The sequence below is a fragment of the Eutrigla gurnardus genome, assembly GCF_963514095.1.
Source record: "Eutrigla gurnardus genome assembly, chromosome: 20".
Classification (NCBI taxonomy): domain Eukaryota; kingdom Metazoa; phylum Chordata; class Actinopteri; order Perciformes; family Triglidae; genus Eutrigla; species Eutrigla gurnardus.
Window position 1 is genome coordinate 10,518,307 of NC_139931.1, and position 24,536 is coordinate 10,542,842.

General features: G+C 41.4%; 2 protein-coding genes across 3 annotated transcripts; one reads left to right on the forward strand and one right to left on the reverse strand.

The window, feature by feature from the left end:
- Window positions 1-1,518: 1,518 nt before the first annotated feature.
- On the reverse strand, window positions 1,519-24,319 carry tbcd (tubulin folding cofactor D). 2 transcript variants are annotated; one of them, XM_084037152.1, is made up of 39 exons: window positions 23,864-24,319; window positions 23,710-23,760; window positions 23,520-23,617; window positions 23,221-23,322; window positions 22,954-23,100; window positions 22,695-22,750; window positions 21,776-21,908; window positions 20,970-21,015; window positions 20,303-20,435; window positions 19,810-19,952; window positions 19,664-19,724; window positions 19,469-19,543; window positions 19,190-19,284; window positions 14,018-14,174; window positions 11,457-11,514; window positions 11,341-11,370; window positions 10,918-11,003; window positions 10,331-10,411; window positions 10,158-10,231; window positions 9,899-10,016; window positions 9,595-9,655; window positions 9,480-9,502; window positions 9,354-9,385; window positions 9,161-9,223; window positions 9,017-9,072; window positions 8,633-8,714; window positions 8,421-8,539; window positions 8,236-8,327; window positions 7,739-7,879; window positions 6,991-7,074; window positions 6,407-6,565; window positions 6,089-6,227; window positions 3,945-4,066; window positions 3,686-3,763; window positions 3,501-3,587; window positions 3,323-3,413; window positions 2,755-2,864; window positions 2,580-2,664; window positions 1,519-2,489 (listed from the first exon to the last, which is right to left on the reverse strand). In XM_084037152.1, exons 1-39 carry the CDS (start codon window positions 24,039-24,041, stop codon window positions 2,469-2,471), a joined length of 3,567 nt encoding a protein of 1,188 aa, XP_083893278.1. In that variant the 5' UTR covers window positions 24,042-24,319; the 3' UTR covers window positions 1,519-2,468. The 2 variants fall into 2 exon arrangements, with proteins under 2 accessions (XP_083893278.1, XP_083893277.1); XM_084037151.1 differs by having other exon boundaries at window positions 1,519-2,492.
- znf750 (zinc finger protein 750) lies at window positions 15,337-19,139 on the forward strand. The gene is made up of 3 exons (XM_084037153.1): window positions 15,337-15,495; window positions 16,912-18,131; window positions 18,245-19,139. The coding sequence occupies exons 2-3, from the start codon at window positions 16,933-16,935 to the stop codon at window positions 18,828-18,830; spliced, it is 1,785 nt and encodes a 594-aa protein (XP_083893279.1). The 5' UTR covers window positions 15,337-15,495; window positions 16,912-16,932; the 3' UTR covers window positions 18,831-19,139.
- Window positions 24,320-24,536: the final 217 nt, after the last annotated feature.

Consider the following 24,536-nt stretch of genomic DNA (forward strand, 5'->3'; position numbering starts at 1 on the left):
CGCTCCATCAACAGCTCCCAAAATACGATAAACGCTGAAGTGTATACCGTGGTACATACAGTGGAGCTTAACACCGTCACTGGTTTAGTTTAAGCATAATTAGGTGCAATTCAGAAGTACCTCTAATCAGGAGCAACTTAATAGTTGTGTTTCCAACTGCAACCCCCACATCGTCTTTCTGTACCGAAACTTCCATTTCAGCCAGGAAAGAGAAAATGAATGAACAAACAGAAGGTTATCTGGAGGGCAGTTAGTCTAACATTTACCTCTATGTCCACCACAGTTGAGTCACTGATTGTGGAAGGGGAAATGATTAATTATATATGCTCCTGTGATGTTGATACCAATCAGTGAACCATGAGGGGAATTAGAAACGCACTGTTTTTCCCTGTGAGCAATAACAGCGAGAAGCTTTTTAACAGAGCCTGACTTCATGTATGATAAAAGTGCACAAGCACTCACTTTGTCCCCCCCGAAAACAAGGATGAACCTTAATACAAATCATGAGCTCTGAAAGGTCCATAACCCACTCTATGTTTGGGGAAATGCTGCATCTGAGAGATGATCACAGATCTTTGATTTTGGGAGGAAGAAAAGTATGAATCTAAATATAAATAAAAGTAGACAACCTGATAATGTTCTATATGGACGGATCTCAAAACCCGATTGTCCTCTCCTCTCCATAATGGTTAACTTCAATCTCATAAAAGAGGTCTTTCCTAATATCACACCAAACTGAGTCAATGAGGGAGCAGCACCCCCCCCACTCCCACCCCCACTCCTCTAAAAAGCCACCATTGTATGTGAAGAATTGCCATGGCTACTGCCAGCGAACTGTAAGCCTTTTAGAATTATTAGCATTCCTCCCTACCCCGAGCACTGTAGCAAAGCTGCTCGCTTTACCATCAATCCGCCTTGAGGGGAAACACACCATTTCTTTCATTAGAAAACTACAGGAATTTCCATCTGGCTGGGAATTAATTAAAGTCGAATTATGGGCTGCAGCAATATTGGACTAGCCAGACAAATTCAACAACACCCATGGAGGGTAAGAGTAAATGTGGCCCCGTTAATGAGCAAGGCAAGAGGCTCGAAAAAGCCACTTGTCAGAGGCGCTAACTCAGCGGTTATTAGGCAAGAAAGTCATATGACAGATAACAATGAGACTATTGATATTTCATCTTTTCTTGGCCACAATTAAGCCTTGCAATGCAAGATATTTAGTAACATCTGTGCACCATCTTCTTTACAACAAACTTGAAGTGCTCATGTTCATTCATGTATGTATGAGAGTAAAGAGTAGAGTGTGGTGGCTCGAACTTTAAAAGACCTCAGAGAAAGTCTGTTACAATTGCATTGAAGTGACCAATTTTAAAATAGGTGATTGGAAATGTGACGTAAAACCACAGTGAGTGAAAACACATTTTAATGGCGTTTACAATAAAAGGCAACGCGCTAAAATACACGTGCGGCCGACCCTGCTATGTAAACAAAACACAGATCGCTCCACTATTTCTTTACATAGCTTTATTAATGTTCGGAATGCTGTATAGAGAACCTTTAAAGAATAACCATGCAATAACTTCCAGATGTTGCACACGATCTGGCAGCAAACGCGCACAATTAGAACAGCTGCTAACCTACAGAAAGCCAAACACGTGGGATAAAAACAATAAACCATTTTTGTTATCCAGTTTTGTGAGAGTCCAAATACACATCACTTTTCATGGGAAAGGATAAAGCCAGTTAAATTAATCATATTACAGAAAAAATGTAATGCAATATAGTGATTACTAGCCTGGGGAGTTCCTGCGATGTAGGGATTCTAAAATAATGGATCTTAGTATCTTTGTCAGTGTAAAGACAGGAAAGCCAGCTGAGACAATGTGGCCACTATCTGAGTCTAATGAGAAAGCCCGGACCGACGACGACACAACAGGCTCTGTTCCGCTAGCAACCATGGCGGCTCCACTATCAGGCCTGGGACTCCTCCAGACCCTGGCACCTCCACTGATGCAGAAAAAGTAGGTCTACATGGGACCCAAGGGGAAGAAAGGCCCCAGTGTCATTTACCGGCTTGTGCCCAAAACAGCTAAATGGCAAACATTTCCCTGGAGTCAATGCAAACTAGTTTCAGTTTCACCTACGTGTTGTTCCAGGTTACAAGTAAACAACTCTGTTGAAACCATCTCAAAACTCAGAGATAATAAGGGAAATACTTAATGATGAACCTGTCAAAAAAAGAACTTCTTAGTAACAAAACAGTGGAAATAACTGATGTTTTTCATCTATTTATGGGTCGTGTGTCATGTAAAACTGTCGGATTGTGATTCATTCCATGTGTTGTTTTTTGGCAGATGTACAGGCTAACTGATATAGAGCAGCTTCAGAAGAGCAGATCGCTCCTAACTCTTCCAGCATGTTGTCCACCTCCATGCTTGGCAGGTGGTGTTCACAGCCACAGGTGATCAGGGAACCTGGGCACCGCTCTGCTGATGAAAGAGGGTCAACTCAGTCCACAGCGGTGATAAAACAGGAAATATTTGCTATTTGCATCTGCTTACAGAAATCCCAGTTACCTTGGTAACAACCTGTGGCCTGGGGACCCCCAACCAATCGCTGAGCTGATTCCTGTGGGGCCGTAGTGTCTCAGGGTCCTCCTCCCTGCAACAGACACAGCATGGGTTGCATACAGACCAAAGGCATTTAACAATAAGACAATATTCAATAATTACATCCAATGTGAACACTAACCAATTAGTATCACTTAGCAAGGTCATGACATCATCCAACACCTCTGGATCTACGACATCATCGTAGATCAGAAGCGTCTCGTACATCTGGCCGGCTGTTGTCTTTCTGATCTGCAGTTTTAAGAGGGAATCCAAACCAATTATTTTTCTGCTGTAGCCCAAAGCAAGTAAACAAACATGACTAAAGACAGCCATGCTGGTGGTATTGTGAGACTGTACTGACCAAAATACTACCTTCAGTATGCCAACATGCTCACCAGCACGGCAACATGCTGATGTTAAACAGTTATCTTGTTTACCATGTTCACCATATTATTTAAAGTGGCAATAGACACGTTTGTTTTGCTCTGAATTATCATTATAAAGTAGATGTTGGTTGCAAAATGTAATGGCTATAGAATGTTCCATCATCAATATACCATCAGATTGGTTTCCTACCATGTTAACTTCACTGGCTTTTGGAGAGTGTGTATTTTGTACCATAAACGAGATTGGCTAAATGTTTTTAATGCCGAGAGGCAGCTTGTCAGTGGTTTTATGCATCTATTGGATGGATGGGTGAAACTTACCACAAGTAAGCGATGGCAGAGTCGCAGCAGCAGCTGGGACAAAATCCCCTCCCTCACTTCTTCACCCTGGAACTGGATCAGGCCACAGAGGCTGGGAAACAGCAGACAGCAGAGTAATCATGGATGGTGTTTTCTGCCTCAGTCCGCCTTATAATAAGTCAATGAGATGGACACTTACACGGGTATACAAGCCAGCTGGATGAAGATATCTTTCCTCTTCCTAAACTCTTTGCAAAGAGCCAAAGCGTCCACACAGAATGGATGACTTTGAAAACAGAGAAAAATGTCATCTCTCACACATATCATCCACATTTGTCCCTTTAAAAAAATAAACAAATAAAAAAAATCAGTTGCAACACTCACTTATCCTGTGTGGTGAAAATTTCAAAGCAGCTGTTAGCGAGCATCTGATTGAGCATCTTAAGAGCAGCGACAGACACCCTATAAAAATGAGCAGAAAATGTAACTGAAGTGAGCGATATTATGTTATGAGTTAACAAAATAGTTGGTAAAATAAATGTTCCATCAACTGTGATAATGTACATAAATGTATATAAGCTCAAGGTAAAGAACAATCAAATGTTAAAAGTATGGTCAGGGGAGAGAAAAGGTGGGTGTTTACCTGCCATTGCAGAGATTGTCTCTGAAGATGCTCAGTACCATATCTCCAAACTGTGTCAGAGCAGCACTGTTGGCCTGAATCCCTCTCAGATAGTCCATCAACGACTGGGAAGAAAAATCCACCTGAAGGGAAGCAGCAGAGAGCAGCAGTTAATGTGGAGCGGCCTGATTATTAAAACGGTGCAATAAAATTCCCACTCGTGGTGATGAGCTTCAGTGTTGTGCGTGCGCAATGTTTCTTTTTTTTAAATTGCCCTTGCAATGAAAACATGGGCTTTAATGTGTGTTTATTTATCATAAGTACTATTGTTATTGTGCAACCATAGTGTTCATTCATTTCATTTTTATCTAATACTACCCCGGTTAGGATATTAGATCTTCTTGATTTCCAGTCAAATAACACGGCCATGTTAGCAAATAACACCAAAAACTGAAATAAAGATTGATTTGTACATTACATAAAACTTGACTGCAATAACAAAAATGCTGTGTGTATTCATGACTAAGTGTGAACCTGAGGGGCCTTGGAAAGAAAAACAGAAAGAATTAGGATATCATTATGCAGCAGGAAATAAAGGTGTCAAAACCGCAAACTTTGCAACATAGCAACCAAACTAGCAACAGAATGTAAACAAAAATGACATGGAAACTTTCTGTCTGGTATTCTAATCTACACTGCATAATATATGTGTATATCATGTTTGTGTGTTTCAATGTTATTTTAAGCATTCAGAAATCATACATTGGTACAGATTTGGGTTTCTTAGTGTGGGAACTGACTGACAGTTTCTGCTGTTTGGCTTTTGCGGGGCCTTATGATCTCTCTACAGTGAGGCTGGCCATCAAGGCAGTTCCTGGAAAGTCAGTGGATGCTCCATCGCTCTCTGGCCTGTGTGAATATATGCCTGTGGTGTGAGAATGGTAATCTTGGCTCATGGATTGATGCAGTATTGGCTCAGTTTCCTGTATGCAATCCTGTACAAACATACGAGCCTTTGCCGTCTCTGAGGATGCATCTGTGGCAAAGATAGAGGAGGTAAAGGGAATGTGTTTACAGCCTCTATGGGCGGATGAGTTCAACTTCACTGCTGCTAGTACGGTTTCCACTTTGTGAGCAGGACCTCTTTCTAATGATTTGTTTAACAGGTTCGATCGCACTGGAGGAGGAGAAAGAACTTCATCGACCCCAGTTTGTGAGTGATACTGTGCAGGGAATCAGGAGTGGACATGCTTTAAAGCTGTTATTAAGCACTAGATTGCAAAGATTCAACTGATGGAACATTTTTCACATTCCCTACCGTTTCAGATCAATTTGCTCGGGCTAAGTCTGGATCAACGCTTCAAGCTCAGGTGGTAACCACAGTATTGCGAGCAGGGAGAGGGTGGAGATAACAGTCAGGCGTTCTAGAGAGAGCGAAGGATTGTAGTGCAAAGTACTAAGTAGACTTTATAAGTCACATAGCTCCCCCTGGTGGCCTACTTTGCTCCTAAATAGCAACAACCAAGGGCTGACTTTGCCAACTCATTGCTGAGAACAGGATTCACCAACATCCAGAAAAAGAACAAATAGTCCAGCCTTACTATGTAAAGACAATTGAATTCCTACAATAAATGCGGTAGATCGCCCATGAGCAAGTGCAACAATACACCGTGTCACTATTACATGTACATTTTTGAAAAAAACATCTTTAAAATGGGAAATAAAATGCTAACTTAAGTTATATTTCTAACAAAACTCCGGACACTATGTTCGATATTTTCTTTTTTTTTTAATTTATGTGAATTTTATCATAATTATAATGTGAACTTCTTGTTTATGGACTTGAAATGTGAATACAATTACAGGAACTTCTAGTAAACCAACTTTAGTGTTCCTTATCATAAATTGTAAAAGCTGTTGGAGGGATGAAAGACCATTTTTTATAGCTATTGCCTTGTTTGGTGTTTGGATGACTGGGATGAAGAGCGCTGTCTAACTGTAGGTCCCAAATCACCCAGAGACGTTTTATTGGGTTGGATTGGGTGACTGCAAAAGCCATAACATGATTCATACTCAAAGCATTCAGTGGCCTTAATGTCTGCGTTTGATTTTTCTTTCTGTACTGATTTGATAATGTTCTACTCCTTTTATCACGGGTGACCCACCGTGGACGCTGTGAGCCCTCCCACAGACACCGTGAGACCCAGCAGGACGTGGTACTGATACTGGGGGAGTCCGAGCAGCTGGGTGATATACTGGAAAGCTTGGGATGGAGCATTCCAGTTCAGAGTGGTTGTGGTCTCGCTGAAAGAAACAGTAAGTAGAGTCAAAAATCAATCACTTTGTCACACTTACAATGATTCCACTTTCATATTTTATGTATAAATGTCAAAACATTCTGGTGTCTAAGGTTAGTTCACTTCAACTGTTAGAGATTGTTATGCTGCCAGATGTGCTGCAAGTTGAAGGCAGGTGTGACTCACACTGGAAATATGTTCAACAGCTCCTCTCTGTGGGGGATGTGAGGTACTGCAGGATCTGTGCTGTGGAGGAGGCGCAGGAAGACGCCACCAGCGTGGGCCCTGAAGCGGTCAATCTTCTCCGCCGACTGCTGGGCCAGGCAGCACATCATACACTTCAACCTGCATACAAAATAGTAGGAATTAAAGGTAATAACTAAGACATCATCAAATCCGCTGTTGTATTTTAACTTTCTCGGGTTCTGGTGACAAAGTAAATACATCGATATTACACTATAAATGAGGCAACAATGCGTGTCAATTCGACCATAACCATCAAGTGTAAAAGTAAATGTTGCATAATTGTTTTGATCCTGTTACTTTATTCTAATTTAAAAAAAACCAGTGTGATCCAAGTTGGATTGACTTAGGCTGGGTTTTCGTGACCACACCTTGAGACATCGAAGTGACAATGAGGATTACTTAAGGGAATGAGCAAACAGTCTGAGAACAACTGACATTGAAACACAGTGTGGAGTCTCCCTAGATGCACAGTGAGGTTAATAAAACAAAAAGGAGCTGATCACAATGTCCCATTTGCTACTTACTGATCTGGCTGAAGGATCTCTGGTGCACTGCTGGCCACCAAGAGAGTCACATCCATCAGGCTAGTCATCGCTGCCTTTCTCACCCTGCAAACAGCACAGAGAGAATAAACATTTTATGCTATTTCAATCTACCTTATATACATCGACTTAGGCCTATGATCCCAACAACTTCTCAAAGGAGCATTCCTTAAAAGTATTCTTTTAAAATAAATGCAGGCATACAAATAAAACATAAAACGGCACATGGGAGCACGCCATCATTTGAAGATCATATTTCAGTGCCACTAGAATTGGCAGTTTTATAGCCAAATTGGTTTCATGGCTGCAGGGCATGATTCGTTTATGTGAAATGTTAATCAGGGCATTCCTTCAAAAGTCACACACTGAAACAGGTGCACAATGGAGAGAACCAACCACCCTGTGGGGCTGCGGGCCTAAAAGAAGAAGAAAAGTATTGTTCAAATATGACAGAAGGGATAAGGATGTGTAAACAAGGTCAAAAGCAGATTCATAAGAATGAAGGAAAGAAATGCCACTAGGCAGCGTGAAAAAAGACGCCCATCCCATGTTGCGAGGACAAGTGACAAGCCTGGTGACATTCCTGATGAGGCAGTAAGTATGGCCTCGGGCTACTAGTGAGAGAGGCATGTATGTCATACAGGACTCAGGCTGGGGAGCATTCCTCCTCCTTGAGGTGAAAGAGCATGTATGCATTTGTGAGCTGTATAATGTGTGTGGATGAACTCACCAAGCGCCTACGTCCCCTTTGCTGTCTGTCGTGTAGTCATTCACGCCGTTGAGCAGAACCGCATACACCTCTGCTACATTCTCCGAGCATAGAGTAGAGTCCGGGTTGCCGTGGGCACAAACACCGGCCGTGACACACACTCTGATGGAGGGTGAAAAAGAAATACATATTTTAAAAGACTTATAGGTCCAGCAGTGGAGATACAGAAGCTGATCAACTGGAGAAATGATTTGAATTTTGAGGGGAAAATGCAAAACAAGCTGCAAAAAAAACAAAAACCAATGGTCGGACATGTCATTCAGGTCGTGCAGGTATAGTCACTCAACTGTTTATTTTAGCATTACTGCCTACACAACTACGCAGCTACGCCGACAGACAGACGAGACAAAGAGCGGATGAGAGACGCGACGTAAGCCTGAACCATAATAAATTCATGAAATAAGAATAAAGAAAAAAGACAATCAATGGAATAAAGAAAAGTGGATAAGGACACTCACTGAGCAATTGCTCCGACTGCGTCTCTCCTCGCCTCTAAAAAACGCCCCTCCTTCTGGCTGACGATGCACAACTGCTGGAGGGCGTCAAGGATCTAACACAGACAAGCACACAGTCAATGCTATATCTTAATGATGAGGCCATGAGATATACAATGGCTAGAAATGTGCACATCCTCCCTACACACCTGCTTCAGTTTGCTATGGATCATAAATTTGGGGAGACAGCCGAGGGCGAGGGCAGATCCACAGCGAGTGAGCATCTGCGGACTGTTCAGCCCTTCGATGTACTGAGATACAAGAACATCTACACGCAAACACACAAACACCTTGCAGAGATTACCTTCAAATTAAGACCTGCAGTTTAACTATTGGAACTAGGAAATAATAGTCAACTCACCCTGCATTTGTGGGTCCGCCTCGCCCTGTTTGGCCTGGTAGTACTCCTCACACATAGCAGACAGGGCTGATACCACGGCAACCTGCAGATGGAGGAGGATGAGGGTTCATAAGTAGCAAACAAAAAAATGTTTTTCCTGAATGAAAAGCAGTATTTTACAAGCAAATATGTGTCAGTATTCAATTTCACAGTTTTGAAAAGCATCAAATGAACAAATGCTAATTTAAATATCTTGAAAGCAGCCACTTTGTTAAACCACTGCCTATGATCTGCATTCATCATGGATGTTTAACATTTATCTAGTATTTAATTGGCAGGTAAAAAGGGAAATTGGCATTATCTTTCATCCACCATGTTGTTTCCATTTTATAAAGAAAAGCTCACCATGCCGTCCTTCACACCACTCTTTATGGTGTCATCAACAAGCCACTGCCAGGCAGCTGAAACACAGTGACACACATTAGGGACTTTGAGCTAAAATGAATGAAATACAAACACTTAGAAGCATAACAGTAAGAATGAACTTACTGATTACAGGATCATCCTTAAAAGGCATTTTGGACAGGGACAGTTTTTCAATAAGAAAGCACACTGTAGAAAAGAATGATTACATCTATCATCACAACATAGCATTGCGTATTGTCTTCCATCATGCTTTTGCACAACAATTCAAATTAATTGCTTTGTGAAAATAATTGTTCTGAATTGTTCTCATACTTACTTGCTGGCCTCATTAGCTCTCCACCAAAACCTCTGTGAACAAAAGCATAATTTTGATATGAAGCCAAAAGTATAATTAGATTTGTCTCAACATAATGCGAATGAAACATATATTCTTTCTGCCTACCTGTACCGTTTTCTCTCATTTAGCTGAAAGTAAGTGAAAGAAATGAACATCAGCTACAGATCACATTTTGACCATAGTTTATTCAACTTGGACGAGCTGCCTGAAGAACACGTACCCTCTGGTGTATGTTTTTTAATGCATCCACACATTCTGGAGAAATCATGTCCACCACAGTCCTGTAGGACAAAAACAGGGAGACAACAGGTGAGACTCATCCATGTTCAAAATCATTGAAAATACAAAGTAGCTACAACAGCAGCAGATATATTGTGTTCTTTCTGAGCCAACACACAATTTCAAAGCCTTCTGTTTTTAGTCAAATGCTTACGAGGAGCTCATCTTCACAGTATATTTAGAAGATTTCCAAATCTGTCAAAAGTACAGACTAGAACACCTTGTTCCATTAACTGGGAGTATACCTGTTGGTCTGAAGCCCCAGTTCGTACAGAGCGTGTGTGATCTCTGCACATGCCAGGATGGCTCCATGGCGACTGTGGAGGTCACTACCCACAGCTATGGGCAACAGCTGTGGTAAGACTGAAACCAATAAGGGGGGGGGGAAATCATCATAAGAGCATGACCAATAACAATATGTTTCAGTCAATTTCCAAAAGGCATTGCTCATGAGCAATTGACTTTCTCCTTTGCATGTGGAACAGGTAAAGTGACATTGTTTACCTGTTGTTGTCATATAATCGGGTGCTTTAGGCGTCAGGTTGTGGAGTGCTTTAGTGGCGAGCACTCTGATCACACTGCAAAGCACATATAAAGAACAAAGCATTGTAAAAAAAAAACAGAAACAAAAAACAGGAAAAACAACTCACACACAATACATAATCACAAGTACATACCCATCCCAGTGGTTGATCTTCAAGGCAATCAAATGATCTATCATGGCCTTGGTGTACTCTGGGAAGCTCGCTATGTAGACACTTTGAGGACAAAAAAAGAAAGCTTTAGCTGCACATATATCTACAGAAAATGATAACCAGCTTCAGACATTGCTCTGGAACCATTCCAAAGCCACCTCTTGTCATTTTCTACATGTGTATTCTGTTTTCCTGGTTTCTGTACAGTTCTATAGTCAGTCATACCCTGAGGCAAGCATCTTTCTCTGGTGGTGACACATTCCTGCCAACCCTGACATTTCCAGGGAAGGTGCTGGTGCTTTTCTATTTAGTATTTTTTTTTTAGGGTGGGACGGGAGGAGGGGAAGAAAATAACGTGGCCAAAAATCCAACCATGAAGTTGGAATGATGTTTATTTTTCACTTCCTTTAACAACGAGGAAGTAGGGGACAAATTATGTTACCACCCACTTTATTGTTTAGGCTCTTTTAAGTGTACTGTCCTAAGCATTTAGCGAAATGCAGCTTCACTTGATTACTGTGTGACTATGAAAATATGGCTAGCGATGTGAAGAATACACTGTTTCTTACCTGATGTTCAGATAGCAGTTGTTGATATTCCCGACAGCGTAGTAATCGGCTGCAGTCACAATGTCAATACCATGAGGAAATGTCCCCTGTTGACACACAAGCATGCAACTGAGACGTTTTCAGTGCATTGTTTAAGAATGTTGTTCAACACTGAGCAGATAAATCTGAGATGGGAAAAAAGTGATTTGGTTCCAAATAAAAGTAATGAACTAAGATTTTAAGAGAGATTCATGAGTCAAGGACAGTTGCAAATCAAGTATCTGCTGGTGCCCTGTAGCTGTGCCGGGAGGCTATTAGTTTGCTTCAAAAGCTTCCACTAGCGAGGCAAGTTTGAGCACGAACTGTATGATTGGCAAATAAATATAAAATCACAGTTATTCTGTTACTCATAATACACAAGTAGTCAATACTGCGGCCACAAACCTGTCGGCCGACATTCTCCTGGAAGGCAGCCTAGGACAAAAGAAGACATAAAAATTTACTTTGGTAACTACAAATCTTTAGCTGAGACATGTTAGGATGTTAGCTGTAGAACTTACGGAGGCAGCTTTGCGGCATGTGATATTTCGGTCAAACACAGCTGTGATCAGCAAAGCACTGCAGAGAGAAACAAAGCGCGGATTGGACTGGAGAGTATAAATTGTCAGAGAAAAGATGGGTACCTAGAACTGTCCACCGAATGCAATGAAGAGTGTTTTTACAGTCAAAGAATGGGTTTCATTTGGAGATCATTTACAGAATAAACTCCTTTATGCTTTTTGTTTTGACCATTAACTGTTTCGATATGTATTTGTTCTTTTCCTGTAATTAATGTTTTCTTTAATTTTTCTCGCTTTTTGCAGATTTAAAATAAAATACAAAATACTTTACTGAGAAACTAACCTTAAAAATCTCTGTGAACACTACCGTCAAAACATCTCAATACCTTCTCAATACCACTGTGAAAAGTCAATGACTCAGATTAAAGTGATGAAATCTAGATCACATCATCCCCTCAAAACTTTAATTGAGGTGCACAGGTTCCTGGAACGGTATGCAAATACACTCACAATATGATTAACCATGACTCCCCAGCAATACTGGAAGTTGTGTTTTTGGAGTGATATTCGTCCAGTCTTTGCGGCCTCTACAAGTCTTAGGAGGGTGTGTGAATGTCAGTTATTGAAGGGGGGGGCAACCTTCTCATACATCACATAGTGACAGCCTGAGACTAACTGCTTTTGGCCTTGTTTGCTCCCCATGTTCCCTGTCTCTTAACAGCAAGATCCAGGCCTGGAGCTTTACTAACTGCCCCAGCCCTGAGGGCTTGGAAACAAAAACAGCCCTGATTGCATTCTGGATAATGCCCCAAAGGATATTTTGAATAATGTTTGTGGCTGCTACAATTAATGTAAACAGTGTAACTATCACTGTGCAAGCAGAAATATAACTGTGTGAGTGTGCCCCCAAGTCACTTAGTGGCACATTCACAAAAGTGTTTTTTTCTGTAAATGTCATCAAGCAGTGATGAATAGTGCAGGAACCAGCTTGTCTGAGCGTTGCTGCCAAAACGGCGACCGAAACCTACAGCAACAGGCGAAACCTGGCAATCCTGTAGGCTACAGAAAGGGAGGGTGTTGTCGCAACTGCTGATGCTAATGGTAGTTGCAGGGGTTCAAACTGACACAGCAGAGCTGGTCTGCACAGTCGGCGGCCACAGGTTTATACATGCCGAGAGTAAGGAGACCGAGGAGGAGGCAGACCGTTACCACTGACAAAGAACGTACGTCACTGGATGATATTGCACCCTTGTTTCTTTCGACTGCAAATAAAACTCTTAACTGACCAAAAACAAAAAGGCAGAAGTCACATTCTGGAGATTTGAATCAGATATCATGAGCCCCTTTCAGACATGACCCCTCTAGGATAAAGTGATGGCAAGTTAACATACTGGTGTCACGTCTTAATAAGCAGGCTAGTAACATGAATGAATATCCAACAAAACGTTCTACCTACAGCATGAAAATAAAAAGAGAAAAACTAGAGTCCCAAGTTCACCTCCTGCCATTCTATGGTTGTGCATTGTCAGATATTAAAAAACAAGGAGCAAAATGATCTCTCTTCTCTGTTGCCTTGCATGTAAAGCGCTTGTTTCAAAAGCTTTAATGGACAGATTGCATAATGTGCAACCACTGAGCCAACTATAGATCCATATTTCTATAGACTCCCCAACTTGATCTTCTTATGTGACAAAAAACAACATACAGTATTTATGCAGTCACCACCAAATGCCAAATAAAAAATCCCCAAATGTCATCCGTCATCATATCTGATGTTTTGAAACTCAAATTTGGATTTTTTTGGGGGATATGACATCATGGAGTATATTGCTGAGACGCAGGAACATGTGCTAATTTATAGAAAAGAACAGCACGTACTGTTTGGCAGCCGTAACAGTTTCATAGAAAGAAAACGCATGGAAACACTTGAATCTTAAAACGTATAGTAATTATAAGTGCCACTACTGTTAATTCATGTAAGACAACATGTGATGCATACATAATGGTATATTTCTGTAATTACGACCTACTGTAAGCCTATTTTAAAAAAGGGACTAAAGCAGAGCACAAATACATCTACTGGTTATGTGGGGACACACAAGACTGATGTGTAACAGAAAAAACTGGTTTGAGGCAGTAAATAACTGCTCAAAGGCAAACCATGCAGCACATATGCAAATTCCAAAGACTAAAGACAAAATATTGTGTTTTTGAGAGTGGCAATTATGGCATACCAGTGATGTTGTGCTGATGTTCATACAGCTGTTAACATGCACAAAACACACAGGGGGGACATTGTGTGGTTTATTATCCACAAACAGAAGAAAGACCACATTCAAATGGGAGTATGTCAGAAAAGGGCTTTTTTTTAAGCTTACCCTGGCTTTTGAATTTTGAGTGATGTATTATCACCGTCACGTTATTCATCACTTATCAACACAAGAATCACTCATAATACCGACTCAGTGGACTTGACAGATACAATGCATCCTTGGTGTGGTTTTGCAGCGATATATACATGTGTAAGTTTGAGGGCAAAGGAGAGGATCAGGAAAGCCTACCTTGCAATCTCAGTGACGAAAGGCTCGAGCTCTTTGGGTTCATAAGCCCTGGCGAAGGACCAGCACACATAGCAGGCAGAGTCACGCACATTGGATCCAACACTGCACGCTCCCCTCTTTTCCTCGTAGGTCAGGGATTTCACAATGAGTGGCACAACTGCAAGTAGACAACAGAGATGGATGAGTTGATTTATTGCAAGAACAAGCTGTCAAAACTAAGATCAAAGAACGAAAGCTATGTCAAGAACATACATTACATATAACATACGCAACATTTGTAGGCAGCATACTCAAGCATCACACCTGATAAAACCAAAAATCTTTGGACTACAACCAGTAACAGTTAGCTGATTTAAAGGTTATGTGTGCTCAGTGTACAGTTAACTTAATGAGTGGTTTCCCATTTTCATTTTCCATACACTGAGTCTCCAAACTGTGGTAAACATTCCAGATTGCATTAATGTTATGGCTTTTATGTATTCAAAGTTAACCTTTTGCAACACTTTGCAAGAAAATAACCATAAACTGTTGTGTTGTGGTCTTCTTGAAAGATGACAAACCAACATAAAGACAAAAGAAAAAGACCAAACTACCAAAATAATAGAGTGAACATGACAGATTTCAAGTATCATCCATTTGGAAAACGTGCCTTGTGTGTTCAGTGCAGGTCTGAAGTGACTTTGCTGATTAATCCATTTCCAGTATAAGACTATTTGAATTGTAATTGAATGCAAGGTAATGCCTGCGCACCTGTTAACTTTCCACTGTGAGAACATCAGTGAAATCAGTGTTCATGGTCATTTATTAATTAGGACTTGTATGTAATGTCAGAGAAAGAAAGCAAAACGCCAACAACATTGTTTTCATTTGGAAGTGGTTAGCAATAAAGTCAGCACATTTGGTAAAGTTTTACTTGCGTAAATGTTATAAATCGGTAACACTATATTAGTCACCTTGAACAAAATAAACAAGATTAGCACCATGTTACGTGCATGTAAGCACATGTCATGAAAATCTTGCTAGCTTGCTAGACTTCAATAGAAACTTCCCACGTCAGTTTAAATCAACATGTCATTTACAGTAACTGCAGAATGAGGCCTGTGTGGTCATTTCCACAAAAGACAGAGATGGTGCGGGTAAGAGGAAACGGGAGTGAGAGCCCCCACCCCTCTACATCATGTAAATCATCGCTTGAGGCTTGAGTAATATCAGGTACATCGATGTTGCCTGAGGGCCCTGCTGTTTGGGCTGAAGCCCCACCCACTAGTGAGACAACAGCTCAGAGAAAAGGAACTCACCACACAACTAACATCATCAAATACACCACACACTTGCACCATCACACACATTCACCAACCCGCTCGGAACTTTTAGGACATATTACAGCGAAGGCCCTGACTAACGCTGGCTGGAAGCGGCGGGGCGGCTCTCTGCTAGCTGAACACTCGGAGAGGACATTGCTGCTACAACCAGAGCAGGTGATTTTTTTTATTCATTTATCCTCCCTTAATTAACACAATAGCGACACAGAGATACATTTACTTATTTACAGCACTCCATCTATACCTGCCTTTGTTATTGGAAAAGACTGTCTTTGTAAAGGAACTGTTAACTTGTTTGTTGTGTGTATAATTTAGGGATGGTTTAAGAAAATACAAATGTTACTTATGGATTTTAATTAACCACCTACTTGCACGTAAATGACTGATGCAATGGTTGAAGTACCTGGCCTCTGCAGAAAACATTTAAAAAAAGTTCAAGATAGTTAAATAACCTTTAAAAGGTTATTAAATGTTATGTTAAATGTTGGGAAACGGTTAAAACGGGATTTTAAAATGAATTTCAGCTCCACGGAAAGGAGTGGCTTTGCATGCTACAACAGTTGGACAGAAACTTGAGTGACAACTTCTTGCGACAGCGCATGACAAGCAGGTTCTTCCATGCGGCGCTGAACAACACTTAACTCAGAGCTTTAGGTGATGTTTAATTTCATAGGCAAACCTCCTTCACCATTGAAATTAAACATCACCTAAAGCTGTGCCACCTACTTAACTGGTTTACTAAAATGGCCGGTTGTAACTTTTGCTACTCATGCTAGGTGGCATGTTAGATTTTATGCAATTCAGTAAAAGAATTACTTCTCATACTCATGTATCGCAGGACTTGGTGAGCTCATCAAATGATGATTGGAAGCTGAACGCATCCCGCAGGTGTAGTCATGGGAAGCAGGTGTCTTTTGGTTCCCACGCCGACAGCACAGAGTTTAGTAAGGTTGATAGAGAAAGCAAGTCTCTGCATGCCCTCCAGGTCTGCGTTAGTAAGTGCTTAGTCTGCCCAACACCTGCCTTCCTAGTGCATTTGCAACTCTCTAACTTTATAGGACAGATGAGTGGAGTGATATCAGGACAGGTGGACAGTTGGACAGGCTGACAGGTGGACATGCAGGCGGAGGTGTTTCTAGGCTGCTGCCAATCCACCAAACCCATACAGAGACATATGCAAACATGGGGATACACCTTTATCTACAGTACAGACAGGTGTTCATATTTAACTTTCTCTGTTTGGTTTCCAGCTCATTTGAAGTAACAGTTACAGAAATACATTAGCCTGAGGGTGCAGTGTTTAGTGCAGCTAGAGATTTCTTTGCACAAGCAGCTAAAGAGCCACAGAGGAAACATGTACCAATGGAAGTCACTCTCCATTTGAACCAGTCAAACAACTCTATTAGCACCATTACTTGAAAGTCATCTCTGGCTGAGAATCTCGCACAAAAGATGCAATGATTCATGAGTTGCTTTTGTACACTTAAGTATCACACTCCCTAACTCCTTCAGTGAAAAGAGGACCCCAAAAGCATTCATTAACTGCAATCTGCTGTATCTTTTTTTTTCCAGAAAACATAATTTCGAATCAGGATGGAAACTGCTCAAGAACGCAAGCCAAAAAGGCCCCACTACATTCCTCGACCGCCAGGCAAGCCTTACAAGTACCAGTGTTTCCAGTGTCCTTTCACCTGCAACGAAAAGTCCCATCTCTTCAACCACATGAAATATAACTTGTGTAAAAACTCCATCTCCCTGATGTCACAGAAAAATGGGCAAACAGCTCGACAGGTCAAGGCTGTAGTAAAGGAAGTCCCGGACAAATCCAAGGACTGTCCAAGCCCCCCGCCAGCAGTTCAGGACAGTATTTCAGAGAAGCAAGGTACCGAGGGGAACAAAGCGGAGAGCAGAGATGACGTAGAAGAAGTAGACGTTGGGTGTGACAGTCCAGTCAATAAGGACAGCCAGAGTGTGACAAAACCAAACACAGTAACACAAGAAGAGAACAGGGAGAGCAACGAGAACAACGCTCTGCCGCGCCCATCTGCCTTCTCCCCTGTCACACCCAAAAGTGACGGAGCAGAAGCCTTCAAGTCATCTGTGCAGCAGACAGATGATTCACAAGCTCCTGCTCCCACTTACAACAACCCAGGATTCCCATGGGGCACGATTTCATCAACCGTTCCCTTAAAACCGTTCCCTCCTCCCATGATTCCTGAATACTCTCCTTATCTCCTGCCTGACCGGCCCCTGTATCCACCATACTACCGCCCAGCAAACCACCATGCAAACGAGGCAAAGTCTCCCCCTTTTCGACCAGAGTTTATGGATGGCCAGAGGCCTGTGGTGCCACAACCCATTGCCCCACCTCATACTTCCCTATTTCCCCCATATCCATACCGATACTGCCACCCTCTGCACCCAGGGCCCCCTCTCCATTTTACCCTGTACAGACCCCATGAGCTCTCCATGCCAATAACAGGACACAGATATATTCCTTTGGATTTGTATGGCCCGACCCTTGAGCCCAAGGATTATGATTTATACGCGCATTCGCGGCCCAGTCACAACAGCCTCAACACGTCTACACAAGAGGTGACCAACCACGGACAAAGTGGAGACAAGGAAACCAGACTGAGTCCTAAAGAGGGCTGTTCAGCTTTGGGGTCCCCTGACAGACCGAGTCATGCATACATCATCCACAGAGACAGAGATGCCCCACAGTACACCAACAAGGGTGAGGAGTCTGTTGAAAGCTTGCTGCAGTTACAAACTCTGCAGGTGGATGGAGGGTGAGTAATAATTCCAAACTCTTATTTTTTATCTTGGTTTAACTGAACTGCAGTATGTTGTCTTTGCAATTACTGGTAATTAATGGTAGTCAATACTGGCCTGTATCTTACAGATCAGCGGATTGCAACAGATATTCCTCTATGCCTGTTTCTGAACGTTGTCCCGAAACAACACCAGACCAAGATGATGAGGACAGCAGAGATGATCTGGCTCCCCTAAACCTCTCAACAAGGAACGAGGACAAAGAGAAGAACCTATCTGACCACAGACTGAGGTGCTCAGACACCGAGAAATTAAAGGGGGACGAGTTACCTCTGAACCTCAGCCTGCGAGTTTCTTACAGCAGCCCCGTTCACAGCTCTCCCCCGAGCACTTCAGAAGATCTTCATCCAAGTCCAGACACTGATCTGGATGAAGAACCGTGTGACCAGAGGCAGACTGCAGCACTAGCACTCTGTCAGCTAGCCATTGCAAGCTCTGCTGCTGCTTCGTGTGAATTCACCCCTGCAGAAAGGCCCTCAGTGGACTCCACAGACACTAGAAGTTCCAGCTCACCAAAGAAGACCAGACACACAACCAAGGCTAAAAAAACTGGCATTAAAAGAGCAAACAGTGGCCAGACTGAAAACAAGTGCCATAAACCAAAGAGAGCGAAAGCAACGGGGCGGGCTCTGAGGAGGAGGGCTCGTTGCTGCTAGACTGTCATGATATTTGGTAAGAAGGACAGAGTATCTCTAACCTTCACCACTGCAAGCCAACTTAATTAATAATTTGAATGTGTATAGCACTGTCACGAGGTCGCCTGTAAATAGAATTGTTGAATGCAAAGACTTGATGTGCATATTATGTCTCGTTGTTACCCTTGATTGGAAATGGTGAAAAGCCATTTTTAGGTGGGTTGTTGATATTTAATTTCATGTAGCAAGTTGATGGGAAATGTGGTAATGTACAGCATATGAAAATATGTTGAATAAATAAAATAACAAGAACTGACTTGCTTACAATAGTCCATGTATCTCATGATAACTATGTCTAATGTGAATTTGTGCTAACCTACCATCTGTCAACCTGGAAGGCAGCAGCAGGCCTCTCCTACCAAGCTCTGCCAGTGCCAAACATCCTCCGTGCCAAGCATTGTCTGTTTCGTGAAAGCTTGAAAAAGAACAAGCACGACACAGGTCAAGACATAAAACATGTAAGTGGAATACGGGGCTGCTTGAAAAATCATCCCTGTGTGACAGGTATGAACAAACAATAAAACAAATCGAATAAATAAATAATAAACGGCATAATGTGACTGATAGAAGGAGTCAATGTGCCTCCAGGATCAACCTACCTGAACAATTCCAGCACTGACGCAACCACCTCGTCCGCCAGCTCTTTGGGAAGCCTCCCAGTCACCCTCCCTATGCTGAAGAGTTAAATAAAATGGACGATCAACTCTTTCAGCTGAGCTTTCTTTGACACAAAGAATATAAAAGACAAGTTTCAACAATATTGAATTATTAGGTGACATATGAAAGATTGATACCCCTTTGCTGCAGACCAGCGCACAATTGTTTCCTTATCTTTCAGTCCCACCAGCAGATTCTCTGTAAAATAACATGCAAATTAGATTTCCTGAGCAGAGGTTTTGCAATAACAAACATGTTCAACATAGTGGAGGCTGGAACTGACCAATAACAGCCTCCACTTCCTCAGGAATGTCATAGTCCTCCTCCATTTCTTGTGTCTCCACTTCAGGAGTTGCAATGGTAGCGCCTGTAGTAGATTGAGGCATGGAAAGGTTTGCTGCTAAGGATCGGCTGCCTCTCTGGTACCTGAAAAATATACATTAACATCTTAAAGCCACACAGCTCTGTACTCCTGTCTGATCCAGCCACACCTCACTATGGACTAAGTGTGTGTTTTGACAAAAAATGACATGACGCACTATGAAAAACTAGCTGGAAAGTGACCTGATGCCCAACTTAACAGGGAGACATAATAGGTTGAGTAAATTGCTTTGTTTTGGTATTTAAAAAAGCATGTTTTAGACAACGTTTTCAGAAACACACACTGAATTTAACTCTATCAACGTGTTTTAAAGGTAAAGATGTTTCCAGCTGGCTTTGGTTGGAGACCTAGCTTTCACAAAAATTTGATAGAATTATCTGGCGTTATGTCTGACCTCCAAGCAGCCAAACGTGGCTTTAAGAAGGTGAGGCCAAGCCTTTGGCTTAGTTTGACATTGAGCTTCCTGAGCTTGGCCTGGTTGCTCTCTGACAGATGTTTCTGCTCCAGACACTGCAGAATTGTAGGAGCTGGAACAAATAAAGACACCAGTATTATCTGTTGTAATACTGTTACTGTATTTCATTACTGTACAACAAATAAATCGATGAGTGTAAACAGGAATACAGATATTTCGGGAGGTATCTGGAAGAGGCTAAGATAAAAATGATCACCATGTTGACAATTCAACGGTTTAAATATTTACACACTGTGTTTGCATATCACAGGTACACAAACAACAAATAATCCTAACTACCATTGATGAGTTTTGCATGTTTCTAGAGAAAGTTCCATATGTATTTAGAAATTAGCATTGTTAGCAATCATAGCTCATATTCAAGTATGGAAAGGCTCTGTGGCTATACATGTAAATATATATAAATATCACGTAAGGTCTGCATTCAAATATCTTCCCTCCGGCAAAGGATATTTAGATAATGATTGGTGAACACAAATAATTCAGGCAAATGCAATTGAGCAAAAACTAATGCAACAATCACATGCTTCAACAACTCCAGTTTGAGGAATTCTGTTTTTCCTTTGAGGAGGGAAAGGGAACCTACCATACGGTAGGAGGTCATCTCGTTTCCCATGTTTGAAAAGCTTTGCCTGGGGACATCAATAATATGACCAAATTAATGTACGATACTGCAGATGGAACATATAGGAAGGCAATACACCATTTTATTGCACAAACAAACTGAAAAAAATACAAATTACTCTTAAAGACATTAATTCAAGCTAAACTCCTTACAAATTATTTTTGTACTTGCGTGTTGATTATTTGCATCACCTTACCATCAATGTACAAACATGAAAGTATGGGTCCTCTAGACTTGTTGAATGAACACACAGAGCCAGTTTTGAATGCCCTAAGCATCACATGGCTGGTTAGAACAAGGTTACATTAAGAACATTTTCTAAACATGTTATTCAAGTTTATGTGCCAATGATATGAATGTAATGTACTTGCTTTAGGGCTGCATTACATTACCTTAGCTGACTGTAAGTGATATGAAAACTCCCTCCATCGTTAATAAAGATTTGCAGTGAGAACAGGTGCAAAGTCAAAGGCATCAGGGTGGAAAAGTGGATATCATTAAACTAAGTACCCTCCCTGTCGTATTCATTTGATGAAGGACCGTTTCGCTTAAAGCAGACTGGAATAAACTGACAAGAAACAGCACATCCCACACGCAGCAGGTGTACAACACACCTGCCAAAACCAGATCAGGTATTATGTGATACATACCAGTCATGTCTGCTCTTGTAAACTATTCTCTGCAGGTTTTAATACAGCAGTGCACACAGATTACACTGGCTTCAAATATAGAAACTTTGAGGGTGATCAGTCAGTATGTGTGTTTACCACAGATTGCAGGACACCATCCAGCTCCATAATGCCTCTCACTGACTGGTCATTGGTCTGAGATATAGTGGACAGGCTCCAGTCCAAAAAGTCTCCGAGCCGCTTTTGTTTCACATCAGGGCGTGTCATGAACCTGTAGAGTCATGTACAATAAAACACGAAAGAAGAAACAAGGTTTCATGTGAGTAAACAGATGCAGACACCAGTTAGTCAAAGAACTAACTTGCCCTCTATTGACTGGAAAAGGAATTACAGTTAATGACTTGAGATTGTAATGGGGATCGGTTAATTGATGATTCTAAATTGCCCGTAGGTGTGAATGTGAGTGTTAACTGCAGGTTTACATATTTTTAAAGATTCATTTCAGTCTTTGATTTTTTTTAGGTCATGGGTGACACAGGTTTTACATAATAGACATAGAGTGGACACCTGTCTGCATTAAGCATCGTTATTATCCAAAATACACTGGGAATAGTTGATTTGATTGGTTTTCCTTTAAAGAAAAACGTTACCTTATGACTATTGCATACAATCAGAAAAGAAAAACATAAAGTTGGATCATCACATGAATAAATATGCACATTTTGGGGGTAATTAAGTTATATTTAATGAATTTTAAGACCTCAGCAGGGCAAATTTACTCTTTCAAGCCAGAACAAATGTGCATTAAGGCACAGAGAAATAACACATTTTCATCATATTATTCTTAAATAAGCTTTTTGTGTTTTAAATTTGCTGCTTGTTTTTCTTACTATGAGATATATATCAATTCAAATGCTACTATATTGTCAACATAAGTATTTTGGCTGAATACCATATTCATTTGTATTGACTTTATCAAAAGACTAACTGATTTTGACAAAAAATCATGACAGAAAAAAATACTGTGTAATTACTTGTATTGTGTTCATGCACTTACTTTGATACCAGTACAGATGCAGCATCCCGAGGACTATCACCGACGAGTAGATAAGACTGGAAATAAAATACATGTGTTAATAATCGTGTATGATAACATGACGATCGTCATCATAATTATCATCATAATCTTAATTACGAATATATAACAGATGAAAACAACAGAGGGTGCACTGTGTTGTAACGGTCAATGAGGTACTGCTATCATTTAGAATCAAAACAAAAAACAGAATCAAGACTACATAATATATTTAACTTGCCTTTGCAATAGCTAGAATACGGTCCATGGTAGACTCTCTGACTTTGCCATCCTCTGACTCCAGATTACCATCCAGACGATACAGGTCAAAGGGTATGAGGCAGGTCATGGACAGCCACAACAGCAGCATGTAGCGAGTTTCCCAAGTCTGGAACGAGTAGACGGGAAAACACGGCATTCTTCAATGATTGTCAGAAGCAAATGCATACTTGTAATTGTGAAGGCCTGAATCAACGTGTTTGCTCTTGAGGAGTAATGCCAGTCTCACCTCAATGTCTTTGGGATCCTGCCTGGTCAACAGGTCCAGAACTGGCTGGACATCTGCCACCTCATGGGGAAGAAACTGCATGAAGCTTTTGTAGCCTCTGACCTGCAAGGCACATAAATAATTAGATAAATACAAACACCCTGGGGACTGTCACCAATCAGGATTACTGAATTAGCTGGATAACGTTTCTGTGTCAGTAATGTGAGAGTTCCAGGTTTCACTGTGGCTGGCAAGCTTTTACTGACACAGGAGACAAGACAGAGTTAATGTGAAGAACCGGAGTACAGTTTATGGCTGACCTTGCAGATGATGTAGAGAAACTTGAAGCATAAATGAACCAATGAGGGAGGAGACGTCTCACTCCTCACAAACTCCAGAAACATATTCAGCATCCATTCTAAAACAAACATGGAAAAGCTGAAATAATATATGCACACTTTCCGAATGAATATACAGTACTATTACAAATTTAATTTCGAGACGATGTACCTATGTGTGGGTCCAGCAGATGAGGCTGCTCTTGATATCTGTTCATTATCACTGTTGGGAGGAAATGGCCGGTGTGATTAACTGCGATCAAGGTGAAAGCACACATCCAAAGCACTGATTGAAGAAGTATTTTGTCTATGGATGGCTGTCTCACCTATGAACCTCTGTGTGACGGACTCTATTGTCATTATGTCCTGGTTGATCTCCGGTAGCCCGGAGATGAGAGCTCTGGTCTCGCTGCTCTCACTGAAGCCCCCCAACACACACGCTTCAACGAGAGACTCCTCTTCTTCACCCCCGGCACAATCATTCTCCGTCTCCGACGAAGCCATTCTGCTAGACTTCACTCAGTCTTTTGCTGCGAACAGCTTGTTGTTATACTTTACGAACCGTAAACGTTAGCTAGCTAACATTAGCATTACCTAGCAAAATGATGGAATGTGTTTCAAAATTAGCGGAATGTGTTAGACCTATAGCTACAACACCGACTTGGTCTAAATGGCATTGAGGCTGGAAAATGACTGAAATTAAGTTATTTTAAACACTACCGAAGAACCAAATTACTCTCTGTAGTCAGTTAACCAACGTTAACTGTCAATTGTTGTGCTGTGCTCGCGCCCCGCCCCGCCCGGTACGGTAAGCGAGAAGTTTGACGCGTATCGCGAGACACGTGATAGGCAAAGATATCAACGTTGTGACATGTCGTGTACACTGCATGATGTTAATCCACTACATTGCAGAGGGAAAACACTGTTCTGGGTACATGTCTATGAAAGCTATTAGTACCCTACACGTATATAGCAAAATTATATATTCAGTGGGCCTGT